The 25,234-nt window shown below is 39.3% G+C and overlaps 1 protein-coding gene across 6 annotated transcripts; it reads right to left on the bottom strand.

The window, feature by feature from the left end:
- Positions 1 to 2,530: 2,530 nt before the first annotated feature.
- LOC124182121 (E3 ubiquitin-protein ligase HUWE1) lies at positions 2,531 to 25,139 on the bottom strand. Of its 6 annotated transcripts, none has more exons than XM_046568960.1 (50): positions 24,920 to 25,139; positions 24,021 to 24,252; positions 22,591 to 22,669; positions 22,229 to 22,447; positions 21,578 to 21,817; positions 21,319 to 21,381; positions 20,842 to 21,138; positions 20,445 to 20,716; positions 20,074 to 20,350; positions 19,276 to 19,956; positions 18,925 to 19,194; positions 18,312 to 18,821; positions 17,788 to 18,231; positions 17,538 to 17,687; positions 17,202 to 17,336; positions 16,797 to 17,083; positions 16,473 to 16,710; positions 16,232 to 16,354; positions 15,855 to 16,118; positions 15,418 to 15,738; positions 15,202 to 15,333; positions 14,819 to 15,073; positions 14,356 to 14,723; positions 14,046 to 14,286; positions 13,798 to 13,951; positions 12,408 to 13,647; positions 12,042 to 12,177; positions 11,854 to 11,959; positions 11,449 to 11,727; positions 11,149 to 11,302; positions 10,894 to 11,035; positions 10,646 to 10,772; positions 10,386 to 10,535; positions 10,135 to 10,269; positions 9,800 to 10,012; positions 9,484 to 9,673; positions 9,192 to 9,368; positions 8,864 to 9,092; positions 8,434 to 8,614; positions 7,978 to 8,347; positions 7,711 to 7,887; positions 6,277 to 7,591; positions 5,925 to 6,165; positions 5,550 to 5,825; positions 5,247 to 5,435; positions 4,959 to 5,146; positions 4,693 to 4,826; positions 4,427 to 4,592; positions 4,161 to 4,351; positions 2,531 to 3,953 (listed from the first exon to the last, which is right to left on the bottom strand). In XM_046568960.1, exons 3-50 carry the CDS (start codon positions 22,633 to 22,635, stop codon positions 3,851 to 3,853), a joined length of 12,795 nt encoding a protein of 4,264 aa, XP_046424916.1. In that variant the 5' UTR covers positions 22,636 to 22,669; positions 24,021 to 24,252; positions 24,920 to 25,139; the 3' UTR covers positions 2,531 to 3,850. The 6 variants fall into 6 exon arrangements, with proteins under 6 accessions (XP_046424916.1, XP_046424915.1, XP_046424920.1 ...); XM_046568959.1 differs by having other exon boundaries at positions 24,818 to 25,139; XM_046568964.1 differs by having other exon boundaries at positions 17,571 to 17,687; positions 24,802 to 25,139.
- Positions 25,140 to 25,234: the final 95 nt, after the last annotated feature.

The raw sequence follows: 25,234 nt of genomic DNA on the forward strand, positions 1-25,234 counted from the left end.
CTAATTATCGATTTGATTAATTGCTGGGCAATCGAGAAAGTCGTATGATCATTGACGTGAGATAGGCTGGCTGCTATGGAGGGATACCAAAGTTTAGAGATGAAATTATAAATTGTGTCTAACCGACGATCGGATTAGAATTCAATTCTTGAATCACTCTACGCTGTTATTGGAATATGACATGAATGATGAATAACTATACTGTAATCAAACTATAATAATCACTGTATCGTGCTAAATTGTGTAACTTTCATTCCACTCGGCGATTCAAGCGTGTTATAATAATTATGGATATTATAAGACGGTGAAATAAACAACGCGAAATTTAACGCGTTCTAAAGAGAATTATGTTAAACCATCTCTGTCATAAGATCTTCATTCATTAATAAACATTTCGTATTGAATGTATACCTATGCAAATGTGTATGTTACCAAAAAAGGGAAAGTCTGAGCAACAGCTACAACGTTCATCTATCGGATAGTTAAAGTGGAGGCGTGATAGGTTTAGAAAAATTGGACGTACAACTTGAGACGTCCTTATGTACATAACATTAGAATTGTAGAATACACGCCCAAAATTTAGATTTGAGTCACGTAAATGGTACGTGGCAAAGCGCGGAGGTAAATAACTTCCTTAACGTAAGTCCTATACGATTCGTGTACACTAGAAACGCTTCTCTTAGCTGGATGTAGATTATACCTGCAATATAGCGAACATCGATAAACGACTTTGCCGCAAGCATCAGCATCAAACCATACATGCGAAACAAAGCGAGAGCATCGCTAATAAACTCTAGCGATAAACCAAAACTGCCCAGATTTCGCGGTGATTTGATAAGGTCGATAAGGAGAAGAATTAGGGATACTGAATTTGATACGCTGGAATCGTTTATTCGAAAAACGGTTCCCCATGTGTGTCGATGCATTGTGAAAGGAGAGTTACTCACGATCAGAAAGAAAACGTATCACCGGCAGTTCGAGGCCGAGGCCGATGCTTTACATGCCTCTTTATACAGCTATCAGATTATGAATTTCAACATCGTAAACGGCTAATATGGGAACCTGTCGTGGGTGCCCTCCACATCATTACTTTTGCCTGAGAGGCAGAAATACCGATAAACAAAGCTAAAGTGAGAGGCTGCATTCTCAGACTGACAATCGACGATGTTTTCAATACACTTGCTAAAGAAAAGGTCGAGACCATCCAAAATCGTCATGGTCGGACACGTAATTAATTTTCGTGTTCGTGAGGAGAAAAAATGCCGCTTCTTCGCTTGTGTCCATGAATTTATATAAATACCAAACGGCTTGCTCGTCAAGCGTGAACAGCTTCAAAATTGTACAGCGGAATTAAGCACTTGTTCCCCACTATATTTAATCGCACATGACATCCTGCAGAGTTATTGAAACCTATCATCGTACAGTACGTGAAATATTCCGGACGATTCGGTAGATTCGGTTACATGTTTACTTGAGCATATTACTGACTGGTTCTTACAGTCTTACCTCACGTAAACAGGCGCAAAATTATCCAAAAAGTTGCGTATTATTGCCTTTGACGACGTTTTCGCCGTGGTTCACTATACATTTCGCTTCCCGCAGTAAATTAAACTGTACCGATCGATTCAAAGTTTTTGAGACTGCAAATAAAAAAGAATGGAATTGGGTGCGAAATAAATAACTTTTGATTAATTCCAACTGGTTTTAATCTGAAACATTTATAAAACTTCGAATTGATCGATTCGTTGTTCCGTTCATTGTCGGTAGCGAGATTATATTTCCCAGATTTTGCCAGCTCAATTCTCATACGCAAATTAATTTTATTTACAAATTATTGCCGAACTGCACTTCACAGTGATACAACTTTTGCTCATTCATCGTCAACATGGAACGGAGGAATAATTGGATCACAGATACATGCAATAAATAAACTTATACATAAAAATTAAATCAATGCAATTATGTTTAATCTAAATAAGCATGTTTAATACAGATGTTCCAACTCACTGTTTTTCGTTTCTTTATTTATTTACGAATTTTTTTTATTTTGTCATTCAATCCCGGTGTCACATTACGAATTTAAAATTGCAAAATCCACGGTGCGATCCGCACTATATTACTTTCAATGTATCTTAATTCAATAAGATAACGCAGAGTCTCATGTGTTCAGTAGCAGCTACTACCTTGCCTACTAGTCACAGTCAATGAACTGCCACTTGTTCGAAAAATGCGTTTGACCATGCGGTCGAACTCGAAAGTAATGCCCCACTACCTAAACGCATGGTGAAAAGAATGCCGAGAAAGTTGTCCAAAACACAGTTTCCAGTACTTTGTTTTCAAAAGCGACATTTATTCGCAGAAGTTGGGCTTACCTCATTTTTCACAATTTTAAAGCTACAGTGTTCCTTACATTATGATACAAGTTTTTTTTTTCTTAGTCCGGTATTTATGTATGAAAAAACACAGAACCCCGTAAATTCAAATTAAAGGGGTTTATAGTCGGATTAATTAATAAATAGACACAACGATATTATAAGAAATACAACACGTTTATTTCAGCAAATCCTAAGCAATAATTCCCTAACAATTTGAAAAGGAGCCTGATATAGTTGATTTAATTATTGTTGGTATGTGCACTAATGATATAACGTATGAATTTTGTGTATTTATAGACATACGCGTTACAAAAACATATTAGTTTCAGTCGCAAGCTTCTTCGAGTTCCTCGTTGCTACTCAAATTCAAGCAAGAAAAAAAAGGAAACAACAAAACTAAAAAATACAAAAGAACAAATATAAATTATTTCAACATCACATTTGATTTCGAATGATTTTGCTAGTTTAAAATAATCTTCAGAACGATAGAATGAATTAAAAGTTATTGATGTTTTTTTTCTTTCCATTTTTGTTTTTTATTATTTTTAATAATAGTGTACAACCATAAAACTTCTTTGACTGCATCATCGCAAATTAAATAATCAATAATTCAATCGTTATTAGGCTCTTGCTCGTATTTTCCACTTCCTCAACTTTTACCACTTTTAATACCTCGCACGATTTTTTTTCTACCTTTTATTCATTTTTTTCGTTCCCTCAATTTCGTTTTTTTTTCTCACATTTTTTCCGGTTCTTTCTTTATCTTTTTTCGGTTATCGAGTCGGTTACAGAATGCATCCAATTAATTACAGTATATTATAATACAATTTCCATTCTATTTGACCCTTACAACGTACTTAGTGTCCTATCTAATACACTTACATATCAATCTTAATGGCTACGCTTATAGGTAAACTTACTTAACATATTTCTTTTTCATTTATTTTATTCGAATCGTTTTCTTCTTCTTTTAAATCAGTTACTTAATTATTTTCATTAACTTTCCCCGTATCTCGCTTTGCTGGGAATTATCGTTAAGCTCTGTATCTTCTTCCAAGATCTTTCTCAACAAAATAAACTCTAACGTTGGTAGCAATCAAAATATTTACCTTAATAATTACAAGTTATCATTTTATAATTATGGTATAATATAATATATACATATACGAAATGTTTATACATATATGTATATATTCTGTTTTGTTAATGCATTTATTTATAGTATATAGATCTTGATTGAAGATCAAGCGCGTATTTCCGGTTTTATTACACGTCTTGATTTGTTGTACATACTCATACGATTTTATTCCGTTATAGTTACGTTATGCATAGGTGCAAATAGAGAATCCAGAGACAAAATCACATATAGTCTCGAATCGAGATATTTTTTTGCGACAACAAAAGGCAAACAGACACGAGCGTGTTTACACAGAAAACTTACGTTATGCGCCGTCAGTTACTCGATATTAACAAATCTAAGCGAATCCAAAACCTTCGCTACACTCGTGAATAGCTTTCAACAGATTACTGCGCAGCTTGTCGTACGTTTCGTAAACCGGTAGATCGAGTTGATTGAAGCTGTAGATTAAACGAATATAGGAAAATTAGTTTCAAGGTCACTACTGTCGAGTTATATGTATATTCATGACACCATTCAATTCAGTTTCGTTTCACAAATTGCGCGTTCTCAGTTAGTAAGTGTCAGATATTTGATCACTTTCCTATTTCAATGAATCTTTTTCAGTAATAATATTTGTAAATGAACTAAATGAAACCAATAATTACCATGTGTGCGCTGAAGGTAATCTGTCCGTTGATCTGTCGTCTCGATGAATTTGGAACTTTTGCACGCCATTCATACCTTCTAAAGCACCGAAGCCTTGTAACGGTACTTTCGAAGTCCCAGTAACAAATTGAAGGAATTTCGCTCTGTCAGCTTGATCGAAACCGCGTAAAGCACGCCAGAACCATTGAATCTGTACAAAGTATGAAGAATAGTCGTTTATAGAACATTCATTGTAAATTATTAGTGAATAGAAGGCAAAACTTACCTGTAACGAAGTTGGACTGTATTTATGATATTCAGTGTTCGATTTGAGATCTTCGATGTCCACGTTAGGTAAACCACTAATTAACAGCTCAAGTTCCTGTTCGTTAAAGATAGATATGAGTCGTTTGGGAATTATGTCATAAAATCCCTCCAAAAACGCGTTCAGTCTGAAGAAAAAACAATAAAAATGTAGTAGAACACTTGAATTAAGTTTCTTGATGTGCATTTTGACACGGTCATAAAAAGAAGGTGCACAAAAACACTCACTGTTTACGAATCGCTCCAGTCATTTTCATCTGACAGACCAAACGAATGTATTCTAGTTTAGTTTCCTCTGTAACAATGATATTTCGACCGTTTGGAATCAAGTCTCGTACGTCATTGACCCCAAATTCATTGACCTATGAAGAGCATTAAGGAAAAATTTAACGACTTGAGATATCTCTTCTTCTTAAATCTAATTGCACTTGTTCGTGATTCCGGAAGGAGAAAATTTGAGACAAACAGCTGAATGGAATTGGTGTTTCAGTTACCTCTGCGGAAAACGTGAGTTCGTATCCAAGATCGGAAACGTTATGTTCGGTGAGGTATACCAGTCCTTTGTAAAAGCTATAATCTTCGCTTTCCATATCGGTATGTTTAACAAGAATACCCAAAATGTGTTTATAAAAGCTACGTGTAAAGTAGCATTCCAATAGTTTGTTGTCATAAATAGCCTTAGCTGTAAAGACAAAGTAATAAGTGATTAAGTAAATAATAAAACGAATATCGTTACACAATGGTTTTTCGCAAGTATGACTAACCGAAAAATAATTACTCACCAATTACTCTGCCAACAAATTTGTAGTAGCAAAGATGATTTGGATTGCAGTGCGAAGACGAATTAATCATGTAAGTTACTCGATCACCGGGACTCACGGTAAATAAGGCATACATTGGATTGAAGATCTCTCGCGATATAATCACGTACCATTCTCTGAGCAGTCCTCCAGCATCTTGGCCCTCCTCGCCTAAATTAGCCAAAGTTCAATTGCGATATACGTGAATAAAAAAAATATATATATAAAAAAAAAAATCAGATCAAATTATTCAAATAAATAAAGCACAGGAATTTCACTACATACCTTCAAAGACAATGTAGAAGCGATTTTTCCATTCGTCCGCATTTCTACGGTGTAACTCTCTAAAAGAATCTTCAAATATGTGACTTCTGCGTACATGAACAGCTAGTTCTTCTCTTCGTATGCCTTCGTCCATTCGTTCGAGCTCTGTTCTAAAGTAACGCCTCTTTACATCGAAATCTAAAACCCTAGTGTGATCTACAAGGACTGAGAAAGGTCCGTCAGCTAGGTGGGTTGTGGTTTGTCTAAGAATTTGATTCAGAACTGTCCTATGTGTTTCTGCAAAAACAAAGATTACAAATGAATAATTCAAAACTTACATATGCCAAGAATAATCGGGAATCTATAGCGATGAAACACAAAACATCAAAAACGTACCGGCAAATTTCAAGAATTTCAATTGATCCGACGGCAATGTGACTTGTGGTGCCGGAGCCATATCCCAGGAACTACTGATAACAGCCTCGGGCTGTGAAGTACCTTCGTTATCTGAATATATGGGTGAGACAGGTGCCAAATCTGGAACAACGTCTCGTGCCTCAGTTGTTGTATCATTGTTACGTTCGCGAGTCGGTGTGCTGGATGATGAATGAACTAGGAAGAAGGCTTCAACGGCAGGCTATAGTGACAAAGAAATAAAGATCATGTTAGTCGAGGGAAATTCAAATTTGAAATACAACGTTTCAACGACCCCCCTTAATAGTCATTCGATAAAAATGATTGTCCTTACTTGTAAGACTAGGACGGCGTGATGATCAGGTGTATGTTCAAGTTCGAGTAGACAAGCGCTCAAAGTTTCCCAAAGGTTGTCAAGCACCAAGCTCTCGCTCAACAATGGTAATATCGATTTGTCTTCCTCGTCGCGTGCGGTCGAAGCCGAAGGTTCAGTACTGCCGATCGAAGCTTTAGGAGTTTCTGTATTAGAAACGTTAGGCTGCGTTGTATCCATAGCAACAGCCTCGACATATTCCTCCGCTACTGCGACAGGTGGTTGTTGACTCGTGGTACCAGTGTCCATAGCAGTTTCGGCGGTTTGACTAACTTCGGTTTTTTTCTTATGAGCCAAACGAACCGCTTCCCTTATCTGCACGATAACTTTTAGTATACGTAAAAAGAATGCTTGACTAGATGTTTTGCTGACAAGCGCACCCATCGACGGAAGCTGGAGATCGCTGCCTGCTTTAACTTTGCTAGGTGCCGTCACAATGACGTTGTCATTAGTGAATCGATCGTGCAGAATGCCACGACCACCGCTTCCCGAGCTAGTTGATGGTTGTTCTTCAATGGAATATCGTCGGTTTATTTCCCTATTCAATACCTTTAGCTCCATCATGAGATCGTTGATATGTTCGCAAACCATGTTTGCCAGTTCCATGGCACCTTCCAGAAGCAGTTTTAATATCAATTGTCTGGTAGGATCTGGGCAGTGGGAAAGATTGAGAAGCAGTGCAGTAGCATCCTCCAATCCTTCTTCCGAGCAGCTTTTGCTTGTCAGAACTTGGACCGCCAGTCGAAGGTGTCCTTCAGGGGCCGCGACGCTCTGTTCCTTGCCTACGTCAACTTTTTTATTCTTGGCTCCTTCTTGTCGACGGTACGGATTAACTTCTGTGAGACCGATGGATATAAGGGACAGAAGTCTGAGCAATTTATCAGTGAGTTGGCTACTTCTTTTAACCACTGACCAATTCAGCATTGAGATCAATTGTCCGAATGCGGAAACCTCGAATGATGTCGTACTCTGTTCAGGTTCTGATCCTAGGTTTGAATAAGAGTGAGTACGAGCAACAGATTTTCCCTTCTTGGAAGCGCAAGAGTCTAGTCGCAACAGCATGTCCCAGAAATCTGGCAAATCACTCTTTCCAGGTTTAGAAGTAGACTTTGCTTTTGTTCCAGTTTCGTCTTTCACTATATTTGTCTCTTTCTCTTTTTCTTTGTTCTCTTTTGATTCTTTCTCCTTTTCTTTTTCTTCAGCCTCTTTGGATTTCAGGGGTACAAAATATCCCGGGAAACTTTTCGCCAACGATATCAACAGCTCTAGGGTATGTCTGTTGAAAAGGAAGTTTTACGAAATCAGTACAACGATATTTTATGGTAATTTTATCGCAGTAATTCTCCGCCATTAATATTGCCACGAAACTGAAGAATTATCAACTGAATAACTGACCTGCATACGGTTGGCGCTGCTTGTGGATGTATCGCGATAACGTTGCACTGTCGTTCCGATCTCTTACCGCCATGTCTTGTTATATGAAAAACATTTGCTCTGCAACCGAGCGCAGCATCCATGCTGATATTAAGCCAAGACTGAGCACTGTTACGTGTTTCAGCGACCTTCGGCAACCTGTACGGACAAGATATACAAACATCAAAGTGAGAAAAAGAGATTATTAATCGCAAAAATTGCGAATAGAATGCGATGACTAACGCCTACCCAAAGTCTATCATCGGATACAATCCTTTTCTTTTAAATTTCCCACCAAAATCAGCAGCAGCATCTTTGTTTTCATCGTTGCTTCGTTCCATAATTGAAAGTAGGGCCCTAACGACCCATTCTCTGGTACTGCCGTGGTAGCACAAGTTTCTTATAACCCTGTGAAGCCGTAACGTGTTTATTTTTGGCTCATCGACAAACAACAATACCAAGAGACAAGCCATAGATTCATGATCTAGAAGTTGACGTCCCCTCAGTCGTAATCCAGCGCCCTGGTGGTTGATTCCACCTTCGCCTCTAGGGTTCCAAGAACTCCACTGCGCTCGCTGAGGCACCGTATGAATTGCATAACGAGCGCCTCCTCCTCTGCCTACATATTATTAATCAATTAATCAAAGTAATGCCTCGAATTTTGGAAATGAGTGGAAAAAATAAATGATGTCATTAGAAACCGACCTCGTCCAGAATTCCTCAATATGCTAGACAACGCAGGATTGCTCTGAGTAACATGACTCAGGATTCTCTCTTGCATCATTCGTCGATTACGAGCTTCCCAATCTCTTCTTAGACTTTGCGCTTCTTGAGCAAGATCTGGGGGTAGTACAGATATTTGTGATTCCTCCATATCGGTGAGTATCTGTTATAAACATTGAAAACAATTGGTTAAATCAGTACTCAAAACCAAAACAAGTCGTCTAATAACAAACAAATCAGTATAATAATCTGTCAGAGTTCAACAATAAGACAAAGTTGCAATTCTGAGTGTACAATTTGCTGATATAATCTCATCAGACTCAACATTCTGAACCGTCATAAAACTGGTCGAAAACTTCGTATTCATTGACCTAAGTTACTTTTAACAAGATTAATCTTTCGATTATCTTACAGCTTGTCGCAGGGAAGGTTGCAAGTTCTGGAAGAACGCTGCAGCGTCGACAGGATCCTCTGGGTTTGCAGATGCAGCAGCATGGCGCTGCTGTTCAAGCCGTTGTTGAGCAAGAACCTCTTCTTGTATAGCAGGTGGCAATGCAGCTAAAAATTCTGGGTTTACTTCCACTGGACCAGTTGGCTCTTCGACGACCGTAGCTTGCGCACGTTGTCTGATACGCTGAAGCCTATGCATGGATAAAAAATGATTGGTAAGAAAAATATCAAGTCCAATGATTAACGTCGTTGCCAAAATATTAATCTAAAAATGAAAAAAATAAACGTACCTGAGCTGTTCTGCTATGACTTCTTCGCGCATATCTTCAGGTAAGGCAGCAAGGAAAGATGGATCGACCCCGTCAGGTAGTTGTTGCTCTTGCTGTTGAGGTGGTTGTTGATTTTCAGACTCTTGTGGATTGTTTTCAGCAGAAGACGAACTTGGGCCTTGGCTGACGACATTAGCACTAACATAGCAATAAGAAATATGTTAGAAAGTTGATGAAAAAAAATATATGAATTAACAAAGCAACGAACCAAGTGAGACAAGAAAGATCTCACAAGTTGATTACTGCGACTTACTTTCGCTCAACGTTTAATTGAGTGTCATCAGTCAGCAGTCTTCTAATCCAGTCTGTGGGATTACCGCTGCTCTCGATGTCTGTTGGAAGATCATGGTAGACCTCTTGATTGAAGTCAACAAGTATCGGTGTTGCACCACGATTTCTTAGATTTATGGGCGACAAGTCTTCGGGGTTTCTTATGTTTTGCCCTGTATCAAAAATCGCGTATAAACTTTTATGATTTGAAATTTTACAATCAATAGATCAAGTTGATTGAGGTAAACAGCTTTTGAGATATCAAGTTGCGGTGTACGAAACAGAAAATTTCAACTCACGTTGCAGTCTAGTAGCTTCAGATGCGCTTGGTCGTAGAACTGAGTCCACAATACTTTCAGCGAGTTCAAGAGTTGCATTACGAGTTACTGTCCTAGGATCTCTTACTTCGGAAGAACGTTGTTCGGCTTGAGGAGTAGGTGGGGCACGATCCTCGTCTTCTTGAACAGTGACTTCCATTTCTCCTGTTACTTCTGAGTAGGGCAAGGAGTTTTCTTTTCAAATTATACAAATATAATTTTACATTATATTATACTTATTATTTCAATATTATTTCAATCATATTTTTGTAGATTTTTACGGAAAGGAAATGAAATGAAACAGCTTCAAATCTTACCGATAATATCGTCTACTGCTTCTACTGCAGCTTCAACAGCCGCAACTAATTGCCTTGTATCTTCTCTCAGTGTGCTGGTACTGGCTGATGTTATTTGTTCATCGGTGGCCACAGTAGTAGTAGTAGCTCCCTCGGCTGCGGAAAGAATTATAGTGATTGTCAAACAAGAAAGAGAAAAATATTAGGTGTGAAAAAGTTTTAAAGGACCATGAAAGATTGATAATAAACATTAATTAAAATGATGTACGTACATTCGGTATTACTTGGTTGTTCCTTTTCTGATTTTTCCTCTTTTTCTGGCTCCTTGTCGCCAGTGTTGTGCTTTTTACGCTTTTCTTTCCTTTCTGCTAATTCTATATTTCTGTACTTCTCAAGCCCGGGTATAAGCTTCTGTACAACTCCTACATCAAAAAATAATTCATGTAATAGATTTCGTGATAAAACTTGGAGAGAAAACAATGCAAAGGTTTGATGCCGTGAGCATCGAGGTAATGATATAAAATATGCTTACCAACGCAACAATCAGGCTGTGAATCTCCATCGAGTAGTTTACTCTCTTCTATCCACCAGTGTAAGGCCGTAGGAATATTGTTTAGAGTTGCGGCGAGACCTGGGCCGAACAAATATCCGGCTTGATCCTGACAGAATTGGTAAATAATACAGATAATGTTTTAGATCGATTCGTTTTGGATTCTATTAGAACGCTTGAGTTCTATTTCTCACCATTTAGCTAGGAGACAATGTTATAAATGTACTCACAACGAAATCGATTTGTTCTTCTTCCTGATTTGTGAATATTCCAAGCCCATTGTCCATAACAACAACTCGGGTATCTCTAAAACTCGATGCTAATACTTGACTCGTGGCTAACGGCAATGTTTGAGCTGTTGGTCCAAGAAGTCTGAAAGGTTCAAACGATAGAAAAATTTTGTTTCGTTTTAAGCCTAACAGAATTCATTAAAAACCTACTTAATAATTTTGTAAGAATAGAAAAACACAACACAAACAACATACCTCTGTAGAATTACAGGTGGATTGGTATTGCGAGGATTCGCCAACTGGAGGTACTGATAACGACGTTGACGAAGGGTACGTTGAGCTCTGGAAGCTGGCAACGATGCAGCCTCCAAATTATTTCGTGCCATCAGTAAAGGATGTGAATTGATTCCTATTCAAGACAATATTACATATGAGTATCGATGAGTACAAATAACGGATCTGAACGACTTAAATTTACGAAACAGAATATTCAGCATTAAAATTGGGAGAAATATTAAAACATATATGAAAAGTAAATTCAGCCATTTTTATTACCGTTACTTTCAACTGCGGTCGGATCGTCAAAGATTCCAAAAGGTAATGGAAAATTAGTATTCCAAGGAAGACTTGGACCCGTCGATGCCGGAGTTGATGATCCATTGTCGTGATTATCGTAACTATGTTGAATCATGACTACATTCCCGCTGTCCCGATCAGCTGATGGCAGCATGCGGAAAACGCCTTCTCCGACGTCGTCGTAAAACTCCATGCCATCTTCTTCGTAATTTGAGGAACCTTCTTCCTCTTCCTCTTCCTCCTCTTCGTTCTCTTCAGCTGTTAAGTCGAATTAAAATTACAGTACAGACAGGAGATTGCTAAGTAAAAATGCTGAAATGCTGAAATCCTGAAATGCTGAAATCCTGAAATGCTGAATTCAAATTAGCTTTTTGAAATATTTACCGTCGTCTTCTTCTTCCTCTTCATCGTCATCATCGTCTTGAACTTCATCCTCGTTATCGTCGGATGGATTGCTGTCAGAGTCGGAATCGGAGCTCATCAGGTCCTCCTATAGTTTCAAAACATTATTTAACATCAAGGCTAAACATTGAGGGAATAGACCAACATTACAGAAAGGATGTTAATCTTACTGTTGTGTCACGTGCAGGATCGAATTCACCTTCTGCTTCTCGCATCGCTAAACTTTCCTCATCAATATCCATTGGTCTGTGAGGCCGAGAGGGCGGCTCCTCCGTGATGGCCGAGCCGTCCCTAGGGAAAAGTACACTACTTGATTATAAATACTGTACTAAAGCAAAGAGAATATATTTTTAAACAAACGAATGTGTAAAAATTCTGAACATCGATTCAAAGTTGTATTTCATATAGGATAAAAACAATGGTTGGATTGATAAGTGCTTTTAAAACAATAAATACGACATCAATAGGCCTAAAATGAATGGAAACAACTGAGGCATTGAAATTAGAAAATTATAATCGTCGAGACACAATTTTACCTCTCCAAAAGTTGGTCCATAATATCATCCAACGCAGCTTCGTCACCTTCTTCGTGAACATGACTTTCAGAAGTGGGTTCCAGGCTCTCGGCAGTTACAGAGATATCGTGTTCTGTGTTTTCGGCATCTTCGTTCGGCTCTTCGCCAACGGCATGAGTAGCCTCAGAATTTGTGGTCCCAGTTTGTTCACCGATTCCAGTTTCCTCTTGAGCATTTCTATTGTTCTTTGGTTTGCTGAATTTTGAACTAACAGCGCCAGGCATGGGCTGATTTATAATTCTGGATAGAGTTTCAAGCGGCTTTAAGGCGGCGTTAATAGTCCCAGCCATATTCGGACTAGAAAGATCGAGACTGTGAGGTATTTTTGCCAAATCAGTGACTATGCCCTTCTTCAGCATAATTCTAACGATGTTGTTGACGTTGCTGTACTGACTAAGTTTCAATGATGCTCTAAGATGAGTGTGAGCTGTAGGTGGACAGTTATCGATCATAGTCGATATAAGCCCTATCAAAAGCTGAAGCTGAGCATGTTTCTCGGAGCTCTCAGGAAGCGCCAGAGATCGCGTAAGGGCGGCCTTCACCTCTGTTACAAGCGTGGTTTGCGCATCTGGCGAATGATTACATGAAGCCAGAGCAGCGATGAGCATTCGTGCCATGCTGCTGCACTGTCTGTCGCAAGTATTTTCCGGGAGCATTGGTAGCAGTTTGTCGAGAAGAAAAGCGAGGGCTGTCGTATCCTCGACGACGAGTTCGCTTTGTCCCGCGCGATACGTGTGCTCGGTGATGAGATTTGCAACCGCACCGTATGAGCGTACAGCTTCAGCGAGCATTTTCAGTATTGCGGATTTTGGCAGTAGTGGTTTTTTCGCTTCCTCAGGCTCAACTTTACCGTTATTACTGATATCTGCGTATATTTTCAATGGTGTTAATTGCGACACTTGGTCGTCGTCGTCCAGAGCATCACAGTTAGCCGGTGTAGCACTGCTGTTGCGAAGTATGTCTCGACGGGATGTCGAGGCTACACTCGTTGACGATGAGGTCGAATGAGGGGTTGTTTTTTTCTCCGGACTTCCGATTGGTGTCGATGACATAGCCTCGTCCGCTAGCACAGGCATTGGTTTGATCAGCGCGTTCAAAAGGTCTTGGATAACGCCGACCGAAACTTCTTCAACCATTGGCATAGCTGGTGAATGAGTAGGTGGGAGCGCTTTGACGAGTAATCTGTTATCGACATCGTCACCTGGTGAGGAAACGCAGATTCATCATAATTTTTTTATCCCTTTGAACATGCAATTAAGTTGATCAAATATTCCTAATTCAATTGTGGTTAACTTATTATTGGTGTGGTTGAAAATTAATTTTTTTTTTCAAACGGAATTACCGAACTTACGTTTCAAGACATTGATATCGACTCTGAGAATATTCTCGCATACTTCTCTGTAGACTTCTGGATTACGACAGACGGCACTGCTGATTTGCCTCGTCATGTATAATATTTCTTTATAAGCAGGTGGAATGTTGGTTAAAGTACGAGCTCGAACAACCTGAAACAATAAGATTTACCACTCGTTAAGGCAAAGGATTTATTCTTTGAAAATTCACAGATTTTCAAATTATCGTGATGCAATTTTTCCTCACCTTTTCCATTGCAAGACAGAGCGTTCGCGGTTCTTCCAAAGTGTGTCTAATCAGTAGAGTACTAAGGCTAATACAGCCGATAAAACTGCTTCCTTGTGTCATGTCGAGTAACAGTTTCACGCCACCTTCTCGGGCGAATACCTCAGCATTTCTATAATCTCTAGTTAAACGTAGGCAGACTTTCATCAAGGCGTGCAAAGCGTCTCGATCGACCGGTATTGCCAGAAGTTTAACACACGCGCTGTAAATGAGTTCAATTAGTTATTATTTGTCTTCCGGTTTGTTTTGAACAAAAGAAACTGGCACATACCGAACAATGTTTGGCGCAACTGCAGGGTCTAGTCCCTGAACGACGGCGTTACGTTTATCTTCTTCAGGACTGATAGCGGGACTTGGACAACCCTCGGTATCCATGTTTGATTCGGTAGTGGGATTGCCATCTTCTCCAGTGGAATTTTTCAGTTTGAATTCCATCGTTATGGGTCTTCTGTTGTCGCTGTCTTCGTTCACTTGTGTCATGCATGAAAAAGTGATGAGATAACGACGCCTGCCGCAAGTTATTCTAACGTTGGATTCTCCTGCCCGATAAGCATCGTTAATAGCACGGTTATTGATGGATGAGTACGGTGTCCACTTTCCGGTACTCAGGTCGAACCATTTCCACGTTCGGTTTGTCACCTAACAAGTGAGGTGATGCGGTCAAACATCATGAAGTCTATTTCGAAGTAACTGAGGTATATGAAAAGCGTTACAAAAGCAAGTGTATTGCTTACCTTGTGCATGAGTTGTTTTCTCTGTGTAAGAACAGCGACTTTTTCAAGACGATCTATGAGTAGAAGTAGCGGCGCCAGCCATTTTGGTGTCTTTATATTTGCTGCAGCAGCGTCCTTGTTTTCTTTGGAATTTTTATTTGATTTTGATTCGGTAAGCGGTCCTTCGCTGACTACCAATAGCTTCACAAGTTTCTCTGTGATGCCACATTCTGCCACTATTTGTGCGCAAGGTACGCGCATCTCTTGGAACGGTCCCTACAAGAAATGGAATTCAATCAAAATGATCTAGAAGATAATTTGCGAAAACAAAAGCAGAAAAAGTGTAGAGAATTTTTCTCTGTTTCTATCTTGATTAATAAGGTGATCTGTCGTTTCAAACCTACCTCAAAGAATAAAGTATACAGGTATATGCGACCGGCAACCTTGCTAGCTTCCTCGCACTCAATTAGTCGCGTTCCATTATTTTCCCCACCATTTTCGGCGATGTCGATCAGGAAGTCAACCAAATCTGCGATCTAGAGAGAACATAAACCGTAAAAAAATGTATCCAAAATTAGGCAAGTTATATTTGTTAGAAATTTGATCTTTATTAAACTTACTTCTCTAATCAGTTGACGTAGAGTGCCATCGCGCCATTCATCACCGTTTCGTTTCGTAATGGTAACCAGGAGATCACAGATCCGATAGACAGTGTCTGGCATGAGATCCAGTAAGTTTAAGCACTGTTCCAGTGTGCTGTGAGTAAATTCGTCGATACTTTTACTCGGTGATGATTCTTTCAGAGGTTCTTCTGGGCCGACATATTTTCGAGGATCTGTATCCCCGAGAGACATTGCTATAGCGTGCATTATTTGGTCGTCATCCACTAATTCTAGATCCATTATCAAACCTTGTCCACTAGCATCTCCAGCAGGAGCGTCCTGAAAATATAGGATATCAGTTAAGGCGATAGTCGTATAATCGTGAAAAGGCAAAAGCAGAATCCTTCTAGTTTTCTACTTATAATTGTTAATTTAATTACGTGAAATCAACTCACCGTTCTACGCAAAGTCGCCGGATTTGTGAGAAGGTAATCTGTGGCTTGTTCGACATTAAGAGTATGCAACAAGGCCTCGATGCAGTGAGCTCTGCTGAATCCCATATCCATCAGTTGACGCAAGTGTTGAGGATTAACATCTGCTTCAGGCTCTTCTCGACGCTCCGTTGTTGAAGCTGTTACAGTGTTTACAGAACTACTGGCTCCAGTGGTGCCTGCTGCAGTCGAGGTACTCTCTACACCTTCTTCTTTTTCAGCACGTTCCTGTGCGAGATGTTGAGAATGATATGAATTCGAAAACCAGATATTTAACAATTTTTTCCTTTTGGCAACCAATATTACAGAGAACTGATCAATACAGTTGCAAAAGAACTTACCTTGATGATTTTTTCGCCACGAAGAATGTGACGAAGAATAGAAAGAATCGATTCGGTCATGCGTGCTCCATAATTTTTCAATGGTTTTTTACCCCACATAAGCATTACAGCTTCAAATGCTTTCTGTAAATGGAGGTAGAAAAAACGATGGAATTAGATACTCGTTGGAATGAAACGAACAGGTGCTAGTCACGTTAAGTGAAATACCAAATAAAATAGTCTGATAGTATTATAATAGTACCTTGTGGATGTCGGTGAGATATTTTATAGGATCGAACGTTTCGTAAACTCTGTAAACTCCAATATTTTTGGAGGAAACTGCATGTGGTGAATCTAGTATGGCTTTTGGGTTGACCATTTTTTCTAGGAGCATCAGCCAGGCGTCTAAAAATTCGCCAGTTCCATCAGGGAGATTGGGATGCTCCAATCCTTCAGACAAGGGAAATTGCCCTCCGCCCGACAATGCCCAATGAAATGTACTGTGAGTGGATGAAAATTACAAAACAATACAATATCGACGAAAAAACTAATACATTCAAGTATCGTATAAAATTCCATAACGTACGCAAAGAACGCTGCCTGGCCTCCAGAGTGAACAAACGTTTGAAGCATCAAATGATATGGATGTCTTTTTTCATCGAATAACATCGGCGAAGTAAATCCGACGGAACAAATGAGAAATGTAAGCCGAAATTTGGGAATTGGAGAAGGTGGAAGCTTGTCCCATGATAATCCACGAGTCAGCAAGCCATTCAGCGCTTTAGCGACACTGCGAGCTGCTTGAGACGGCAGAGATGGAGTCATGGGAAGCTGCTGACCCCTTCGTTGTCTTATCGGTGATCCAACGCACAGCTAGAAATTAATTCCACGATGTTGTAAATTAAAAACACAGAAAATTTCAGGAACTAAAATTAAAAATAGAATTCAGCTCTCAAGTAAAGAATAATCGTCTAATTGAACACTGCCGCACCTTTACAAGAAGGCCAAATAACTCGGCTAAGGCTCTTCCAAGACGTGATGAAGCCCCAAGCAAAGGTTTGATGTACTTTAATTGATGAGTACTTGGTGACGTTCTGCCAGTTACGCTGCTTGGCTTGTCGTCGACCTGTTAGATTTTTAGGACAAGAGAATACAGATATAGATTACTTTATTTCAATGCAAATGCTTTGTAAAATTATTGAAATCCTTGATTTTTTTCTTAATTTTAATGAAGTAATTATTATTTCACAATTATTCTAGTAATCGAATAACGAGCAAAAAAACAGCTCAAGGATAAAAATTCAGAACCTATTATCAATCAACGAACCCTTAGCGCAATTAATTCCTGAGTTTTGATTACCTCCATCGATACTGGCGGTGGATCTGTACTCAATGCTTCCATAGCGGTCGTCATTCCGTTGCTACCCATATCAGACGAGGTAGTGGCAGCCCATGAGGACGATGGTTCGCCCTCAGTCTGTTTAACAAGTGAATGGAAAATTACATCAATAACATGTATTGAATGAACGATGTGTAACTTGACCAAATTTTATACTCCTAGATTCAAAATATCTCACCCTAAGTTCCAGGGGTACTAATTTGTCCATATCTTCTTTCCCAAAATCACAACCTGCAGGAATGATGTCGTCACTGCAGAGCGCCAATAGGAGTGTACTTTCCCATACAAGTGAGGTGTATAATTCGGACAGGCCTTTGAGGACAGTCAACCCAAGATCAGATCCCCAATGATTCATTGAAAGGTTACGTATTTCACTTTGGCCGGTTCGGCAGACGTGAACAAACATGACAACGTAGCCGTGAGCCGCGTTCATGGCGTGAAGTAGAGGCGTAGCCTGATCGCTGGTAAAAGCAGTCTCTAAATTAGGAGCTGAAGCTAATTCGTGTAGAAGAACCGACCCTCCAGGGGATTCCATGTGACAATGAAGCGGTTTTAGAAGATTCAAGACTTCATTGAGTTGGGACAATCCTGTTTTGAGTACCAAAGGCTCGTGTGCCAAATTCTGTAAAACAAAAGTCAATTGAACATAGTTCTAAGTTTTTAACGTCACTGTAAAAGAATTTACCAAATCTTGGAACTAACCAGAATGCTTTTGCAAACTGAAGCCACAGCCTGTGCCGCCTGAGCAACTGGATAGTCGACTGGAAGATTTGGCAATCCCAGGATAGACAGAAGTGGGACCAGTCCTTTTTGGGCTACGAATTCTCGGCAGTGATCGTCAGTCGAGTTGTTGCTCAGTATGGCATCGACGAATTTCATCACATTGTGAATATAGTCGACTAAAGCTATCGGTGTTTTTTCCCGTGGTTGAGGTGGTGGTCCAGGCTGAGCGGGAGACGGAGATGGCTGCTCTTCGCGTTGAGGATGCGAACTAGTGCTTGCTTCTTCCTCATCTTCGTCTTCTTCGTCGCTGCTACTTCCACCCCCTCCTCCGGCGCCGCCACTTCCATCGCCGACACCAACACCGACAGATTGTCCTGAGGACTGACGATTGCTCGAACTCGAGCTTGACGGTGAGTTTTCGGACTTGCTTGCCGCACGCCAACAAACGTAGCGAGGATCACAACCCAAAAGGCAAAGTTCTTCTAGAAGCTGGTGATTTTTAAGGGACATAGATACATGAGTTAGAAAGTTATGCTCGAGCTAAAGTGTTACATTTCGTGATGAAAAATATTTGAAATTACGTGTGTAATACCTTGATAATCGCAGCCGTAGCGTCGACTTTGAGACTAGGCTGATGCCTCATCAATTCATCCATAGCATTACCGAGATTGGAAGCTGTGTCACCGAGGGGATCGGCGCTTCGTCTACGTCGCATTGCAGAGAGATAAACAGGGGAAAGAAGGACTTTGAACAGACGTTCAAACGGCCGACACTTTACGAAAGACTCTAATCCTCGTTGATTTAAACATAATGCACTAAACACATTGGGCAAAGATCCCAATACTTCTCTGGTTGCAGGTACCTGTTGATACAAGTAAAATGTAAGAGCGAAATTCAAAGACAAGGGAAAGTATGAAGTATATCGAACAATAAATTCACTTACATCTTTGATTAGCAGAGCATGCAGAACGACATCAGTAAGGCCGTTGTCCTGCAGGGAAGACAGTAGCGAAGGTTCTTGAAAAACGTAAACTGTAACAACATCCGTAGCAAGTAAAAATAGGGAAGGTCCGTAGTAGTCGGAGTTGCTAATAATGTGTTTCAATGAGGCTGGCAAAGTCCCTTCCATTACGTGACGTATACTGTCGGTGAATGCTGGATCTTGAATAGCTTTCTTCAGAAAATTGAGCATAGACTTGAGAAGTGCTGCCCTTTGTGGAAGGCAGGTTTTCCCTGTCTTAGCTCCCGAGTAATCGGGCAAAGGTTCACGTTTGTCCTCTACTTTCGAGGCAGCATTTTCATCCTCGGAAAATTCCATCAGGTTCAACGATTCCTCACGGTCATCAAAGGTCTCGTTCATTTGGGGGGCTGTGGGAGGGTTTGAGTCATCGTCCACCTCTGCAGGCCTATCGGCAGGCGATTGCTGCTGTTGCTGCTGTTGTTGCTGTTGATTTTCTTGATTCGATTGCTGCTGAGGTTCAATTTCGAAAGGCTGTTCCTTTTTGCAGACGTTCACTTCCATATCCAATCGATTTATAAAACTAACCAGGCCTCCGTGGGCTTGGAACCCTTGCATGTCGATGTTTGTTATCAAATCTATAACTCGCACAGCTCGTGTGACGAACTGTAAATAGAGAAAATAATGGAACAGTAAATCATTAAAGGCTTTTATTTGGGTAGAAAAGTAGAGAGAAGCTTTCCGTGCCATTAAATTCGTTAAACCTTTTGCTTTAACACTCACTGTAATGTGTTCAAGCTCGCTTCCCGGCCAGTTGATAACTTTCAGAAGACTTTCCATCATTCCGCAACTGACCAAAGCTTCTCCACCAGCTTCATAACTGGCAAGATGATAAAGAAAGCTGAACAAAGCTGTGGCTAGGGGAAGTGGAAAGGGTTGTCCATCGGGTTGTGGCGATGTCAAAGTAGAAATACAAGTTCGCACGAGCACAGGTAGAAAACCGTGATACGAACTTGCACCAGTAACATCTATTATCATGTTCAAACGAGAACCTGGTTTCCTTCATTCAAGAAAAACAAAAAAAAAAAAACGATGTTTAGTACCACAGTGGATAATTCGTAAAAGATAGCAAACCAAGACACAAAGGTACTCACTTTGGGAAATGTGGATTACGATCTAGATGTATAATGCTAGTTAATGTCCGTAGGGCTGCGGCACGAATTTCTACAAGGTGAGCATGAGGGAGCTCCAGAAGTTCGACCAGCTCTTCTAACAAGCCAGCGTGCAATAAACTGTGAGCATTTTCTTGGAGAGCGTTACTATATACAAGTACAGAGAGCGCTTGTAATCTTGCCTGAACACATTGCAGACGTCTTCGATAATCTGAGAAACTGTGCGCCAATCTGATATGAGTTAACAAGGCCATCTGAAAAGTGAACACATGAATTTTGTGAAACTTTATTGACATAAAAAGCGAGCACAAAATTATTGAAGAAGTATATAAGTGATCGATAAGTTAAAATGATATGAGTAGTTTAAGTAAATACCAACCTGTCGTTCTTGAGGAACATTGTACGATTTTAATAAATCGTTCATTATTTGTGCCGGAGTTTTACGGAGTTTGTCGACACCCTCGATATGGATATAAGTGACCAAATTTGTCTGACCACTCTTCTTGTTACTTGATCCTCCGCTGGCACTTCCGGTACTTGACATGGCTGGTTCTGTTGCCATCGTTGTTGTTGTTGTTGTTGTCGTTGCTGTCGTTGTTGCTGACGTTGTTGTAAATACGATTGGATTTTCGGCGTAAAACTCAAAGTGCAGAGTAGTCGCACTAGCAGGAAATGGCTGTTTTTCAATTTGAAAATATTATTATATCAGCTTTGCAAATAGCAAGTTGAATTGGAGTTTGAGATAATTCGATTAAATTTGGAGTTCGTGATATTTGAATTTCTCTCATAAATGTTATTTTCTACAACTATGAATGAAAAAAATCCAAATGCAAATTCAAATGAAAAACTGTTTTACCTTCTCCGGCTGTTCTTTGCAGCAGTCAGCAAGGCCAAATCCATTCTCTTTTCCACCCCAGCTCTGAAAGGTTATAATATAACACTAAATAACGAACCAGTTCAATACATACGTGTTAAAATGCTAGAAAGAATGTTAAAAAATTACTCAAAACCTACAGAACCAATTTGTATAAATCCATACCTTACATGAATTACATATTTATAAAACAAACTTGAATTTCGCAGCAAATAAAAATAGAAAAAGTAATGTTTCTTACCTCAGCCAAGTGATTCAAACGGCTGAGTAAAGCTTGACGTTTGTCGCTATTTAAACGAGTAATAAAATTACTACGTTTACTAAACATGTAGAGAAGATTTAACACGCCGAGGACAACATGCATGTCGCAACTCGACAATAATGTAACTAGATGTTCCATACTATTGTACAAATGTCGTGAAAAAGAGTGCTCGATCAGGAGGGTGGTGAAGTGTAGTACCCAGAGAAGCAGTTCTTTTGCCTGTAAAAGAAGAGCAATTTGTAATTTTACATGTTACTTAAAAATAGCATGAAAACCGTACATGCCTTTTATTATATGTGAGTAATAATTATGCAGATTTCAAACTTGTAGGAAAACCACGCCTTAATTCGGATTATAACTTGTAAAAAAAAATAAAGCAATTTCTTATACTTGAAGGATTTAAATTCGAACCAAATAATTTAAATCTATATCAAGCTTCAGGCAAATTATTCCAAATTTTGTTTCAAATCAGACATGAATAAATACTAAAATCTGTAAGTTATCAAGACGTTCCTTTTGCAGTGCATGTATTTATTCACTTACTCATCTATTTAATTTTTTATGAAAACCCGCTGACCGTATCAATATTCGATCTGTATTAGTAGATTTTATTGTTTCTGTTCTTCATACCTCTCTGTTTTGAGGAAGATCGCATGCGAGTTCCCATTGGTTATCGGGTGATCTAGCTGCGGCTTCTTCAAGAATACTGTCACTCAGGTCTAATACATCGATCCAATGGAACAATTCGCACTTTCCGAATGTCCAGGCATCTATTTGCTTCAGTTCTTCTAGCAATTCGGCGTGCGAACACGAACGCAACTTGCTTATCAGCGCCTGACATTCGGCAGGCTGAAAATATCCAAGAATATTCATATGATTTCAAAAAAGGTTACATTGATCAGTCGCCTAAGTAAGTCAAAATTTCTTTGTACAAAAGAATTAGAGGTCGTCAGAGTTTTTCAAGTTTATTTCATAATTAATCCATTGCTTACCACTTCGGAAGTGCATTTTTTCAATCTACAACGATCAATCTTCATTTTGAAAGATGTTTTCCGTGTGAATGTTATTTATCTGGAAATAAAGACAAGCAGCTTATTAAAAACCTAGCGCGTCGTTGACAAAAAATAAATCCACTCCCAAATCATCCTCACTTTATTTCTCCGATGTAAAAATAGCTGTCTAAATGCAGCAAAGCCTTACTTTAAAAATTACGACTTTATTAGTAGCTAAAGAATTGTATCCAGCTTTTTGCTCAAGAACGCTATCCTGCATAAATTTGTAAAAAATATTCACACTACAACAAAAAATTTTCGTCTAAACAAACTTTCTTTTCGATAATCAGAGTTGATATCACTGCACTCTTGCTTCCATGTTTCATTGTCATCAAAGGTTAAAATTATTTTTAAATCATAAGATGATGAAACAAACCGTTGCGCAGTAATCAGAAAAACTTAAGAAACAGACTTTTGCAATTTACTATGACTTCCAGTAGCATGTTTGAACTCTTATTCATTGCCACAGACTAAAGATGAAAAAGAAAGTTCCTGAACATTCTACAAGCCGGATAAAATTCAAACAAAGCACAATTCTTTAGTGTAACCTAGAGCACCCCTCAAGGCAGTTCGTCTTTGTATAAATACTTAAAATAACATGTAATAAGAATGACAAAAGCTACAAAAGTAATCACACAAACCGATCACCGCCACTAACCGAAAAGTTTGACGTTGCGGTTACGCTGAATCGGTGTTCCGTCTTGAGAGGCGTCGAAAGAAAAGAGTTTGATTAAAAAAATGGTTGAAAAATGGTTGCAAGGGGGTTGAAATGGCAGTGAGCCTAATTTACGGTACTTGATTCTGCACAGTCATTGATTATCGAATCATAACCTATCAGGAAAATGAGCTGTTCACAGTCAAGATAGATAGCATACATAAGGACACGTACAACAACAAAGGTATAAGAATAGCCAAAATTTGAAAGCTTCATCACCCAGTATCAAAAATTTGAAAGTAATAGTCTCAAGTTACGAGCATCGATAACGAAAACTAACTCATTGTCCACTGCATTGAAAATATAGGCGATAAATAAAGACGCGGGGTACATGCAGCAGGCTAAAAAATGCACATATGTACGCGACACGATAGCACACATACACGCAAAAATACACACTCACACATAGAACGCAGATAACGGACGAGAATGAAGTGAGCAACGAGGAAACGACAAACAAATGTTGTAGAAGGAAAGTTCGTTTTCGATTTACTAAAAAAACAAAGAAAAGAATAGTAGAGTGAAGAGAAAGAGAATAAAGGGGGCAAAGATGTAATCGTAATATGGAATGATCAGCGTTCAGAACGGAGTACAAGAAATATACGCGAGGCAAAGGCAGTGAGGCAGGTAGTGGATAATCGTCGCATTTACTTACTTATTGTAGATTATCGTGCGAATTCTGAATCAGTATGTTCAAAGTTTTGGAACGATGGTGTTTAACGATCTTCTTCGAAATGTTTTCACCGATGGCAGTGCTGCACTTGTCGAGAATAGGTTGACGATACGGTGCAGCAGGCATCGCGCCGCTACCGCATTGGTTATAACGTAGGTTTGTGTGTATTAAATGTGAAAATCACTTTTCTTTTATCTCTGTCTTTTCCTTCCTTCTGAAAATAATCGGTAAATACCAGTTATATATCGTCGATTAATATCAAATTGTTGGTACGGACGAAGTAACAGGCGACTTCGCCTCTTTGTAGGGAATAAATTTTTTTTTTTTCCGTCCTCTTCTATTCCCTCCGCATTTTTTACTCTCTCACTCTCTCGCCTTCTCTCTCTCTCTCTCTCTGTGTTTCTCTCCACAGATCGTTTATTATAAACAAATGTTACCAACACAAAATCACGCAAGGATTGTCTATTAATCCTTGAACGAACTCTCCATGGATTAAAAACGAATGAAAACAAATATATTTTTAGTGCGCGAAATAGCAGGCGAGTTTATTGTAGTTATTCGATTGTTCGCTCTGCTACTAGTCCGCGGATGTGTTGCTCAGCGCCAATCGTACCACTAGCGCCAGTCGCCGCCATTTTGGTTACGAACTGGAGCCAAAAAGAGAGAGAGAACGACGTGGATGAGAAAAAAAAATAATAATAATGAAAGGAACGAGGGAAGAAAAGAAAGGAGGGAAGAAAAGCAGGTAGTATGTATGTACAACCTCGCGGATTGATTACTATTTGACTCTCTGTGACTTCAATCTCTGTATTACAAAGAGATTATTATTTGTTTGTTATATATTTCTGTAGATTTAGCCTCGTAATGCTCTTGGTATTTACTTTTCTTTTATTATTCAGTATACCGTCAGGGTATGCGATTATTACGGTATCACCTGGGCGAAGCAAGTGCACCCAGGTATACATTCACTGCACTGGTTCTTCTTCGTTGTATTTTGTTTTTCTTTTATTATTACTTGTTTATTTTTTTTATATACTTTTTACGGAAGATCACCTACGCGACATCATTGTCGTTGAAATCTACGCCACCACCACTGCGATTCACGAAACACACATTACACATACGACGAACACGTCGCGCCGAAATCCTCGAACGCCACGGAGTATAAAGCCAGATATATAGATACGCAATAGCAG

The sequence above is a fragment of the Neodiprion fabricii genome, chromosome 5, assembly GCF_021155785.1.
Source record: "Neodiprion fabricii isolate iyNeoFabr1 chromosome 5, iyNeoFabr1.1, whole genome shotgun sequence".
Taxonomy (NCBI): domain Eukaryota; kingdom Metazoa; phylum Arthropoda; class Insecta; order Hymenoptera; family Diprionidae; genus Neodiprion; species Neodiprion fabricii.

Excerpts from the sequence above, each read along its gene's own strand:
- LOC124182121 (XM_046568960.1), bottom strand. The coding sequence starts at position 22,635 with ATGAAGATTGATCGTTGTAGATTGAAAAAATGCACTTCCGAAGTG. Across the intron at positions 16,119-16,231 it reads GTGGCGAAAAAATCATCAAG|GAACGTGCTGAAAAAGAAGA; the intron begins GTAAGTTCTTTT and ends CATCTCGCACAG. Across the intron at positions 8,615-8,863 it reads AACCTTCCCTGCGACAAGCT|ATACTCACCGATATGGAGGA; the intron begins GTAAGATAATCG and ends TGTTTATAACAG.